This window comes from Microtus oregoni, unplaced genomic scaffold (genome assembly GCF_018167655.1).
Source record: "Microtus oregoni isolate MIOR12 unplaced genomic scaffold, Mior012 000003F_ref0000135, whole genome shotgun sequence".
Lineage (NCBI taxonomy): Eukaryota > Metazoa > Chordata > Mammalia > Rodentia > Cricetidae > Microtus > Microtus oregoni.
The window spans coordinates 3,428,030-3,440,482 of NW_024543062.1; the positions used below are offsets into that span (position 1 = coordinate 3,428,030).

Sequence of the window (12,453 nt, forward strand, 5' to 3'; positions counted from 1 at the left end):
CTTGTTCTACTTCGTCCCTGTATCTCAGAAGATGGCCTGGGGAGAACACCAAGGTGTGCAGAGTAGAAGGCTAGGCCTCAGGGAAGGCCAGCCCAGGCTGGAGGGCAGGACACAGGGTTCCCAACCACATCACCATCCACACACCGGAAAGCATCTCAAACAGGAAATTCTTTATTGCAAAGATACAAAAGCAGTCACAGCGACATGTACAGCAATAAATTAGGTAGTGGCCATGAGGCGGGGCACAGACAGGGGGTCAACAGTCTGTGATCTCTTCTCAATAATTTATAACATGAGGGGAGGGAGGAAGCACAAAAATAAATATTGAAATGAAACTGCCAAGGTGGCTGGGGACACCAGGCCTCCACGTGGTCAGCATGCATCCCTGCCACCTTTTGAAAAAGTAAAGCTTGCTTTGAGAAGTCAGAGGAACAAGACAGAAAACTCACTTTTATCTTAAATAAAAACTCCATATATTAAATTGTGATGATGAAATTTCAGTGACAAAGAGCCACAGGGCACGCTCACACCCTTCCCAGCCCCTTTCAGGCAGGTACCCTGCACAGGCGCTCCAGGTGGCACTGAAAGCCCCATCCAGCCTGCAGGCCAACAGTATGGAGTCTCCTTCATGGAGACCACCACAGGCCTGCAGTGGGCAGCAACCCACAGCCAGGGGTCACCCTGCCTACCACTGGAGACTACCCTGGAGACCACGCATTTCAGTGTGATACCTGCTGGAACAAGCTTCACCAGTGACCCAAGCATGCCCAACGCCACCACAGAAAGACTAAGGGAGGCTGTTGGCACTCTGGGCCTCCATCCATGGCCAGTTCCCCACCTCACTGGCCAACCTACTCTGCATTAATAAAAGATCTACAGTATCAAACTGGGAAAGAAAACTGTATGAAAAAATCTGTACGATAAAATGTGTATATAATTATATATATATATATCTTCTCTCTCTTTAAATATCCCATGGTCCTTATTGATATCCAATATGGATTACCTACCAAGGCAATGGTTCCAACAGTGCTTCCTAAGTGCCTGACTTTGGCTCAGCCTGCCCCCGACTCCTTGTCCACCATATACTCCTCAGAGCCTGGAGGACATAATCCCTTCAGTAAGAAAGCACAAGATGGCCGATGGCCCAGAACGCTATGGAAGGAGGAATAGGCAGGTAACAATTGGGCACCAAAGTCGCAGAGTATCTGCACATACAGTCTGCCCTGGGCCCCTGCTGACACCCACAGGGCATGTCCACGAGGCCCTACAGATGCACCCTTTGTCCCTCCATACTAAGCCTCTTAGGCCTCTTCCACATCCCCTGGGCCGCCAGGACTTCACCCTGACTTCACCTCATTCCTATTTTGTTTTGTTTTTTTCCCCAGCAACAAGACACATCTTAACAGCCATTTCTGTAACCCTCAACACCTCTCAGGCTTCACCGGCTCCCCTCCAGCCTCTCCTCTCTGCTAAGCCCTAGGGAACCCGGGCCCTACTGTTTGCTGGCTCTATGGACAGATGGCCCCTGCACCACAATGGGCAACCTTAACACACCCCCAGGGACATTCCAGGACATCCGTGTAACCCTCACTACACATACTGGACAGGCTCTCCTGTGTGGCCACCTGGCCCAGTGGTTTCCTGTCTTCACACAGGCTGCCGTGACAGCCTGTATACACACAGGAACACATGAAGTAGCCTCTGCAGGAGGCTATATTGGGAACTGTTTCCCAGGGCGTGGACTTGGCTCTAAGGGCTAAAGCAGGTAGTAGCGCCCCTTGATAAGGACAAGGCCAGAGCCCAGAAAGTGACAGTATGGTGTCCACCCCAGCTGGAGGCCCTTAGGGGATGGCACTGATGGCGCTGACAGGCAGGCACCAGAGAAGTGGAAGACGAGTTCTCACTCCCTCCCACAGGGGGCCTGGAGTTGTTCATGCTGATGGCCCATGTGGTTCCTGTCAGCAACTAAAACCACACCCCTGGGGGAAGGAGAGATGTGAGTGGGGGTTGCTTGTAGCACTGGCTCATGAGAGCCTCCCTTTTATCCTGCATCCGCCTGTTCCTGCTCTCCTTGCCTTCAGCCCCACAGGGTGCACAGTGGGCAAGTGGACATGAGGAATCTGTACTAGGGAGCCCGGGAGAGGCGTGAGGGCTGTGCCACTGCCCACGCCCTGCCCGGCCCCGGCAGGCACTAGGAGGCAGCTGAAAATGGCACAGAGGTGGAGGAGAGCTCTGCGGATTTGACGATGGTGATGACACTGGTGGTGGCCACCTTGGTTGGTGTGACAGGCCCCCGGGCCACGGTGCGTGCAAAGGTCTGCAGGGCCTCGTACTTGGAGCGCAAGGCATCCAGCTCCAGTCGCATGCTGCTGTTCTCCCGGGCCAGCTTCTCTACTTCCTGTTGCAACTCTACACGCTGCCGCTCCAGCTCCTCCTTCTGGGTCACACGCTTGATACGGCAGCTAGCTGCGTAGCCACGGTTCTTGAGTGTGCGCCGCCGCTGCTTCAGCCGAGTCACCTCCTCTTTGGTGAGCCCCCGCAGGTGCTGGTTCAGCTCCCGCACCGACATGGACACCAGCTCATCATCACTAAGTACAGGGGCGTTCTCGCCCGCCTCCTTCTTAACCTAAGGAGCCAGATAAGCAAGAGTCAGCACGGGGGAGACAGGGTCCACCAGACTGGACACAGTCACCAAAGACTGGGATCTGGTACAACAAAGGCCCAGAAGTGCATCTACATTGTGTAATGTTCCCATTGTACATCAAGGTGGCAGCATGGGACTCCAAGATTATGCCCATGGCAGGGTACCACAAACAACCCCACTGCTGTTGCTGTGACCCCTCTTTGAACAGGAGGACCTGACAGTCAGTCCCTTGGGAAGTAAGGTCTTGAGTCAACTTAAGTTTTCTAGACACTCAAGGAACTGGGCTATTTCCCCTCAGATGTTCTTCTAGGTAAGGGACAGGATGATACAGTGGCCCTGCTCTTCCCTGACGTCTACCCACTGGTGCAAAGCGTGAATCTGGCTGGTCAGGGCTCACTCAAGGGAGTCCAGCACACAGCACTCAAAAGCCTGCGAGGCAAGAAAACTGACTCAGAAGCACCTTTGGTGACAAAGGTTGAAAAGGCCCAGAAGGGAGTAAGGGCCTGGGCCGGCAGACGGGACATCAGCTTACCTGAGGATACCACTCTGCCCACCTGGCACAGGAGGGGGGATGAGCTTGGGCAGATGAAGGGCCTGTGGATGCAGCTCCAGGTGGCTAGGATCTACGCAGCACCTGTCTTACCACCCACCCCTCCACCTGTGAGCTACCTTCCTGGTCAACAAGGCCAGGCTCTTCTGGGCCACTGTACCACCTCTCCTTCTAGGATCCTTCACCAATTCCTGAGGACAAAGCTAACCTCGTTTTAGGGGCTGTGCTGTACAAGTGGGGCTGCCAGGACAGGGTGAGTCTTCCCTGTGCCATGCCAGGACAGTGCCAGTCACAGCCCATGCTGGTCCAGCCCACCTTACCTTCAATGCTTTGTTCGGCTTGGGATTAGTCGTCATAACCTGGGCCCTGTCACCAGGACGGAACCACCAGGAAACTGTCGCTGGAAAGAAAGAAACAGTGTGGGTCAGGACCCAGCAAGCTACGGGCATTGCCTCTGAGTAACAATACTTGGAATCAGTTCTTCTCTCAACAACCAGAGACAGTAACAAGAGAACCTCAGCTCTAAAATAAAGGGGATGCACATGTAAATCTGCTTGTTCCTGTCCTAGTATGTCTGGCCAGCAACTCTACATGTTTCAGAACAAGCCCAATTCAGTTACAAAGTAACATGTTCCCCCCATCCAGTTCACAACGGCCTACAATAGTGATTCTCAACCTTCCTAATGCTGTGACTCTAATTCTGTTTCTCATGTTGTGGTGACCCCCAACCATAAAACTATTTTCAATGCTACTTCGTAACTAGTTTTGTTACGGCTGTGAATCATAACGTAAATATCTATGTTTTCTGATGTCCTTAGACAACCCCTGTAAAAGAGTAGTTTGATTCCCTAAGGTTTTGTGTCCCACAGTCCAAGAACCACTGCCTTAAGCAATCTGGAGTGGCCGTCCTGGCCATTCTGCATCTGCCTAGCAGGCAGACATGAGACCCAACCACGCCTCATACTCCAGCATCAGCCCTCAGAGCAGACAGGCCCCCTAGGTCAATGGGGGCTGCCGTCCTGTTCCCCGCCCCAGCTCATGCTGAAGCCATCAGCACTGTGGGGTATCTATCGGTCATGAGCAATTGCTGCTTTCTGCTCTGGGTCCCCACAGCCTGAATTCAGACAATATATTTACAGCCGTGGGAAACCAGGTACTGCAGCCTCAAGACCAGAGGGACCTGCCAGCTGCAGAGCTGCAGTTCTCAGCTCAGAAAGAGGGCCTTGGGACAGTGTCCCTTAGCAAGGACTCCGCAATGGCTCACCAGGGAGAAGAAAGGCCCTTTCCCGAAATTTCACTCACCCCTAAAGAAGATGGGGTACAGAACACCTGCCACTCCTCCCTAGCCCTGCCCTCCAGCAACCCATGGGACACCTACCGCCGTGAAGGACACTGCAGCTGTGACATCACCACTCCTCCCAGGCCACCCCAGCCCCTCAGAGTGACCCCAAGGCCCCTATGGGTGGGGTGGGGTGGCTACTGATGGGTAGCAGGTTCAGAGGATCCAGCCAGAGGCACAGGCAGAGAACCGCAGCCACCTGACAGACCCACTAGGCCGTCTGGCAAGGAACTGTCCCTGTGGCCGGCCCGCCAGCCCCCTGGCCCGCCCTTCTCATTCTCCAGTCTGCATTGTGTCACACACCCTCATCATTCATGAAAAAGCCAGCCAAAGCATCCCAAGCATGATTCCCCTCTGATAGTTGCCATGGCGACCTTGGGATGTAGCCAACCCCCCATGGTCTCCATGGCAACGGTGAAGCCCAAAAGCATTCGGGACTTGTGGGTCAAGCCTGTGCAGAAGGACAACACGAGGTTCTCAGGCAGTAAACAAACCCATTCATTCCCTGACAACTGGGGAAGGGGCAAAAGGGATGGGGATGGCCTTTGGTGGGATGCACAGCCATCTCTTGAATTTTAAACCGTGACAATGACAGGCACAGAACAAGGGACGTCAGGGAAACCACACAAAGGAAAGTGTGGAGGACAGGCATGAACAAGACAGTGGGTGACCTCCACTGCCCCTCACCCACAGACCTGGGGCCCTCAGGCCCCATCTCTCTACCCTATGATCCCACCTCTGATGGGGTCCTGTCTCCAGTGCCCACCACCCTCACTGTCAAAAAAAGTCATCACAGGTCACTCTCAGAGGAAATGGCAGTAAGAAGAGCAGGACAGGGACAGAGCCATCCTAGAGGAGGCTCAGGTAAACCACCATGCATCCTGACACAGTACCCATCTGGGACCTGAGCTGGGACCAGAGCTGGTGGGGTGATCTAATGGAGATAAGAGACCACACGGGGACATGGGCAAACTGTAATCACAGATCACCTCCAGCTCCAGCTGGGTTACAGTGGCACTAGGGAAGTCACGGGTTTCCGCCACTCCATTAGGAACTCTCAGGAACCAGGCGCCTAGGAGCCCCAGGAGCCCTGAGAAAGTTTTCCGTAAAGAGGGAGGAGGGGTTGGGCATCTCTTCCAACTTGTAACCCCAGCGTCAGTGACATAGCTATGTGGTGAGTCACGGGCTGTTTACAGAGTCGGCTCACATTCCCACACAAGGACACCCCTCCCACCCGCATGTTCACGGGCCCCAGGGGCCACTGCCAGCGGAAAAGGAAGGTGCTGGGGAAGAAGGGGGACTCAACTCGGGGAAGAAGGGGGACTCAACTTAGACCACGGGTGCTGAGACCCACAGGCCAGGGCTCAGCTTGGGGCAGGAATCTTTCCACCCCATGATGATGGGGCTGTGACACCAGGTGGCCAGGATGTGCACAGGGCAGGGGCCTGCCCCCAGGTGACACCATGAAAATCAACTGACCACTGGATGGGGCCACGCGGCCAGCAGGAAGGGCCCCTCCCTGGCTCTCTCCATCTACACCCACCTCATGGGCTTCTGCTGGGGTCTGAGTTCAGGGACCCTTCTTCAGTCCTCGGCTGGCTTCAAGATGAAACATGAAGCCAAGAGGCCATGGACAAATGCCAACCCCTCCCAATGCTCTGGTCTCTTCCTCAGAAAAAGATGAGAGAACCAGCACCAGCGATGGCCGGTGATGCTGGCTGAGAGGCCCCACTCAGTAGTCCTGGGGGCACACTTACAATGAGCTACGAAGTTTACCCCAGCTTATCCTGCCCCAGCTAGGTTTCTGCCTCTGGGACACTTGGACCCCTGTCAAGATAACTCAAACTTCATCCTGCATGTCCAACACTGTAGAAGTCTGTCCGGGTGAAAGGTGAGGCACACATTGACCCTGGGTCAGAGGTGTGCCCTTCTGCCTGCTGCCAATCATGGGGGACAATCTAGGGAACAGAGATCTTCAGCAACTCAGCATGTGGCTAGGATGGTGCTGGAAGGTGCCCCTGCCCCAAATACATCAAGCACATGGGTATCGTCCCAACCTATCCATCATAGATCAAGCCAGGCCTCTCATCTTAGTACCCTGGGAGGCTGAGGTAGGAGGATCACAAGTTGAAGACGCGCCTGGGCTACAGTGTGTTCAAGGTCACTCTGGACAACTTAGTGAGACCCTGTCTCAAAATAAAAAGGAGAGAGGGCTGGAGTTGTAGCTCAGTGACAGACTGTGTGCCTAGTATATGCATCCATCCACAGAATCATTAAAAAAAAAAAATCAAGGAATATAAAGGAGCCCAAGGGGGAATGTATTGTTTGGAGGTTTCCGGTGGTGCTGGGGAAAGAACCCAGGACTTGGACCACCCCTGAGCTTTGTCTGGGCAGCAGAGAGCCCTGCATTCGTGATAGAAGTTTGTAAGACAAACGTGATTTCAAAACAGTGAGTCACGTGGTGGCCATCACAGCACTTAGAACTCAAAGGCAAGAGGCTCAGTGCAATTTCAAAGCCAGCCTGGACTATCTGGGGAAGACCCTGTTGTAATAATAATAATAAAGCAGCCACACCTGTCATTACAGCAGAGGGGGGAGGGAAAGGCAGGGCGAGCAGGAGTTCAAGGTCATCCTTGGCCTGACTCGGCTACTTGTCATTCTGCCTTTAAACAAAAACAAATCTTTTTTTTTTTCTTGGTTTTTCATGACAGGGTTTCATCGTGTAGCTCTGACTGTGTATTGGAACTTGCTCTGTAGACCAAGCTGGCCTGGAGCTCACAGAGATCCCTCTGCCTCTGCCTCAGAGTGCTGGGATTAAAGATTTGCCACCACCACCCACAAAAACCAAACTACTCTTAATGGCTTCTGAACTCTCAGGGGAGCCTCAAGGCCTCCCTGCTGAGCCAGGGGTTAGAGATTCAGTAGCCACAGTCAAACTACACAGGGCAACAGGCTGAGGCAGAGGAACCCCCAGAGAAGCAGCTGACCCCCTCCTATCATTCCTGTTGCCTTTTGCAATTTGAAAAGGCCATTAAGACAGGGGTTCTGGGTGGCAGTTCTAAGTCACCAATCCAAGCTAGGCACATCTAGCCAAGAAGATCTGCCCTAGATCTTCTGATAAACACAGCCAGCCAGCAGGGTACAGAGTGGCCAGATCTTCCATTTCAAGATGGACTGAGGGAGAAGACCCTATGCAGCATAAAGAGCAGATGGGCATACTGCAGAGCGTGGGAATCCAGCCTAGGCACCCAGGAATAGCAGGCAGTCCAGGTAGACTGCAATCTAGTAAACTGTCCTCAGAGAGTGAGCAAGCCAGCACAACATCTCCCAACCCACTTCTCACCTCCATTAGCTGTCCCTCAGCCCAGCCTCAGACCTCCCTCCCTGAATGAAGGACATAGCACACAGCTAGAAGGACCATGCCCAGGTCCAATGGAAAAATAGACAAGAAGCCATGGGGGCCTTGCTACCAGACCTATGGTGGACCAGAAAAGAAAGTCCCAGTCTCAAAGGGTCTCCATCTTGCTCAAGGTAATGTGGAGCCTGGATCATCCACCTCACTCCCTGCTGCAGTTAAGGGTTCTAGATGATGCCCCCTGTTCCACAAGGTGTTACCAACTGCAGCTCCCTGACCCTGGCTCCTACTGCCCAGCCCAGCTGACAAGGATATGTGCTCTTCAGGTTCCCAGTATACCAAAATGGGGAAAGGGAGCAGGGAGCGGGGTGGATGCGGAGGAGGATGGGAGACCCATTCTGTGCAAGGGAACAGGTTCAAACCGCAGACACCAAACCCAAACCTCTAACAGCTGCAAGCCACAGAACCTAAAGCCACTAAGGATGTGGCCACCTCTGCTTGGGAGCCTTTGACAAGTACCCAGATCAAGTACCCTTTCCAGGACCCCAAGGGTACATAGGGCTGTCTTCACCTGCCACACACAGTGGGCACATGCTGATGAACCACACCACAGCCGGTCAAATGAGCCTCCTCCCACTACGGACCACTAAGTTTTTACTGTGCCGTCCACCCACAGTGCACGGCGGGGCATCTCCGCCCAGCTCTGGCTGGCCGCCCTCCCATAAGCCACAACTGTCTGCCTGGCCTAGAGGACGTCTGGTCACCTTGCATTTGCAATCTCAGGAAGCTGTGTCATCCCAGCTACATCCAGAGGTGACTCAAGCAGCTTCCAGGCTGACGGCAGGCTGCATGGCGCAGCCCCCTCAGCTGTGGCTGCCCTCCCTCTGCCCCTCACCCAGACCTCCCCTCCCTGACTGGCTGAGTGGTTCTCTCTGCCACCAGGTCCTTGTTAGGGTTCCCGTCCTGTCCCTGGTGGTCCTCGGGTTTCAGCCACCTTCTAAGCTCCATGTTTAGCTGGGGATGTCTGGTGGGAACAGCTAAGCCCAGATTTGCATATGTGTGTAAATGTGTACTGTCATTCGTCAGATTGTTTATCTGCTGTTTTTCTTTTTAAACTTAAAAATTACGTTTATTTGCTGGGTGTGGTGATTCACACCTTTAATCCTAGCATTTGGGATCCAGGAGTGTGAAGCTAGCCTGGTTTACATAAGGAGTGTGTGTGTGTGTGTGTGTGTGTGTGTGTGTGTGTATGCACATCTGTATGTATAAGTGTATATATACTTGCCAAATTATATGTGAAGGTCAGAGGATAATTTGTGCGTGTCAGTTCTCTCCTTCCACGATGTGGGTCTTGGGGAACTGAACTCAGGTCATTGGACTTGGTATCAAGCACCTTTACCCCCTGAGTCATCTCACTGGCCACCTCACTTTTTCAAACCGGGGTCTCTCAGTGGCCTGGAACTAACCACTAAGGCTAGGCCAGTGGACCAGCCAGAGAGGCTCAGTGATCCTCCTGTCTCTACTTCCCCAGCACTGGGATTAGAATGTGTGGCCACACCTAACATCTTTATGTGGGATGAGTTCTCTCTCCAGACCTGTCTGTTTAAGACAGGGTCCACACAGCCCAGGCTAGCAGAGAACTGATCTTCTTCTGCCTCTACCTCCTAAGTGCTGAAATCACAGAACCAGCTCTTAACCTCAGTCCCAAGGTCTCCTGCCCAGCCCCAAGTATGGTTCAGTGTCTCCCTTGGTACAACAAATCCCCAAGCTGCTCTTGGTGCAGGTCGTGGAGTTCCCTTCTCAGCTTCCTGCTCTGGGCTTCCTTCTCTGGCTGGTGAGTGCTCCTGAATGTGGAGGGCACAGGGTCTCTACGCCACCCTCAACTTCTGCTTCTTCTACAAAGTCCTAGACCTGGTTCTAGAATTTTCTTCCAGTAGCTTTGTTGTACAATGAGCCCCTCCCCGTCAAGCAGAAAACTTGTGTTACTGACACCAGCTCCCTCAGGGTATCAAGATACTAAAAAAGTTCTGTTTTATAGGCAGAGGGGGGATTCAGACAGGGAAAGAAGCCTTGGAGAAAGTGTGTGCCCTTGCCCCACCATACCAGATGGTCTCATGGAAGAACCAGGAGTTGTGTCACCACCAGACGTGACAGCCCCTAGCTTCTAACCCTGACCTCTGACCTCAGGCCATGCCATCAGGCAAACAATGTAGGCTTCAGGATCCTCCCCTAAACCAGGCAGTGCATGATCACCCAGGCCCAGGGCTACCCCCGTGAAATTCTACAGATTTTCAGATAACACTCTCAGTTTCCTGAAACTGCAGTTAAGAGGAACTATAACGCATGTGTGACTTATAAAAAGCAAAAGTAAATACGAGCGACCAGGCATCTTCCCGGAGTGGAGCAGGGACAGGGAGGGTGGGGCGGGAGAATGAGTCACTGTTTATAGCTCCCGAGATCGGCCACACAGAGAATTCTCCCAGCTGGCCTGATTTCCATTTCCCGTGTGGACTAACTAGACCCGAGATCCAGAAAGTCCACTCCAAGAAACCTTTAGACTCAGAACAGCCGGGGCAGAAACAGACACAACTTCTTGGTCTAGACTGCGAGGAAGAATTGCCAGCGGCAGTAAACAAACCCTGGGGCTGGCAGAGCCGGGACTGAAAACTGAGGGTCCCTGAGATAGAGTGACCAGGAAGGTCTCACTAGAAGCCTTGAAGGGGCTAGAGGAAGGGCTGGGACACAGAAAGAGCCAACTCTGGGGGAAACATGGCTTCCCAGGACCCTCTGTCCAATTCCCATTTTTAGCAACTACCTGGAAAGTACACAGCCCTGAACTTGGAACCCGGCCCTGCAAGCCCAGCTCAGTTCAAGAACAAGAGGAGAATGTACTCCAGAGAAGCCTGGCTTGGTTTTTTACTCCAATAAATGTTTTATTTTAGAATCACAAGAAGTTTAGTTTTAAGTTATAACAGACTTCCTTTCTTTACCAAGGTCAAACTCATGACATTTCTCCAGCTGATATATCTGAGGAGCAAGGAAGCTTTTGTCGTAAGGGTTGTCCACAGTGACACAGGTTATAGGTATGTCCTGCCTATCTACAGCTTTCCTTGCTCCATCCACATGCCTAAATCCATACCTTGTTGTTTGGGTTTGTTTTTTGGTGACAGAATCTCACCATGTAACCAAGGTTGGTCTTGAACTAGCCATGTTCAAACTCAGTATCAAACTCAAACTGACTTCAAGCTCAGTATCTTCCTGCCTCAGACTCCCGAGTGGGCACGAGCGGGCATTACAGATATGTCGCCACCATAATATAACAGCTTTAGATCAATGCCTAAAAAAAAAAAAAAAAAAAAAAAAACCTCCCTGGCCCTAGAAACACCAGGCTTGAAAATGCCATAATGAGGCATCACAGTACCCACGTGCAAGCCACCAGATGCCTTTCGAAACGTGGTTGTCACAGTAAGACCTCAGCAGCGCCAACCCTGGGGTTCCAGAGCTGTTTCTGATGACTCCACAGAAAGCAACGCTTTGAGTTAACTACCAGCTGTGGCATAAGCTGGCTTTTTGGGACTGAGGGCACCAGGCAAGGGAAAGCTGAGTGCCTGTCGGTCCGTTGGCGGGTGAATTATTAAAGTGCATCTGTGCTGGCTATAGAGCTGTGTGAAAAGCAGGGCACAGCAAAGCTTCACAAAGGAAACAAGAGCACCAAGCAGCCTGCCCTCCCAAACATCAACCGTCTGTGAACAGGGCAAGCTCTGGGAGGCTGGAGTGGCTGCCCTCTCTGGGTGTAAGAAGAGTTTCTCTCCGGCAAAGGGAGCTAAGCCAGGCACCTAGGACCCACGAGGCTTTCCCCACCTGTGGTCTGCTAGATTTTGCTTCCGATTTCTCATGACACACTCTTAACACACCTATCCGCTCACCCGACAAGGGAACCTCACACTTCAGAGTTGGAAGAGACCTTGGCCCCTGACCACACCTGAAGAAAGTGGCGGAAGCGATAGGCTGGCCAAGACGGTCACCTGCCTCGCTCCCCACCCACAGCTTCCACATCCGGCACCGCTGGCCGGTCAGCTGATTATAAAGGGACACCAGTTATCCAGGCCCCTGCCGGGTCGCGGCTGGCGGGGGGGGGGGGGGGGGGGGGGGGGCGGGGGGGATCCTACCGCGATGGAAGTGGCCAGGTGAGCACGGCTCCCGGGAGCTGCTCTCCCGCACGTGGCGGGTCCCGCGTGGGCCCTTAGCCAGGTCCTGCGTGGCACGTGCTCGAGGCCCAAGCTGGGCCTCACGGCCTTCGCGGTGCGCCGCCTTCAGGTGCGCGAACTCGGGGTCCCCCTACCCTGTCCCGAAGCCCCTCACTCACCCGGGTCGCGCGCGGGGCCGGGCGCGGCGGCTCCTCGTGGACACGCACTCTCCACCCGCGCTTCTGCTCTCTCCCCACGTATTCGCCGCCTCCGCCTGCGCGCTCAGGACTCCACGCTCCGACTCGGCGAAGAACAACAAGTCCTCGCCGCCCGCCGTCCGCCGCCGGCTCCCCAGTACTGACACCGCTTCCGGGA

The 12,453-nt window shown here is 53.6% G+C and overlaps 1 protein-coding gene across 1 annotated transcript; it reads right to left on the bottom strand.

The window, feature by feature from the left end:
* Positions 1–155: 155 nt before the first annotated feature.
* On the bottom strand, positions 156–12,453 carry Mafk (MAF bZIP transcription factor K). The gene is made up of 3 exons (XM_041649067.1): positions 12,258–12,453; positions 3,518–3,597; positions 156–2,629 (listed from the first exon to the last, which is right to left on the bottom strand). Exons 2-3 carry the CDS (start codon positions 3,551–3,553, stop codon positions 2,195–2,197), a joined length of 471 nt encoding a protein of 156 aa, XP_041505001.1. The 5' UTR covers positions 3,554–3,597; positions 12,258–12,453; the 3' UTR covers positions 156–2,194.

Excerpts from the sequence above, each read along its gene's own strand:
- Mafk (XM_041649067.1), bottom strand. The coding sequence starts at position 3,553 with ATGACGACTAATCCCAAGCCGAACAAAGCATTGAAG. Across the intron at positions 2,630-3,517 it reads AGCCGAACAAAGCATTGAAG|GTTAAGAAGGAGGCGGGCGA; the intron begins GTAAGGTGGGCT and ends CTGGCTCCTTAG.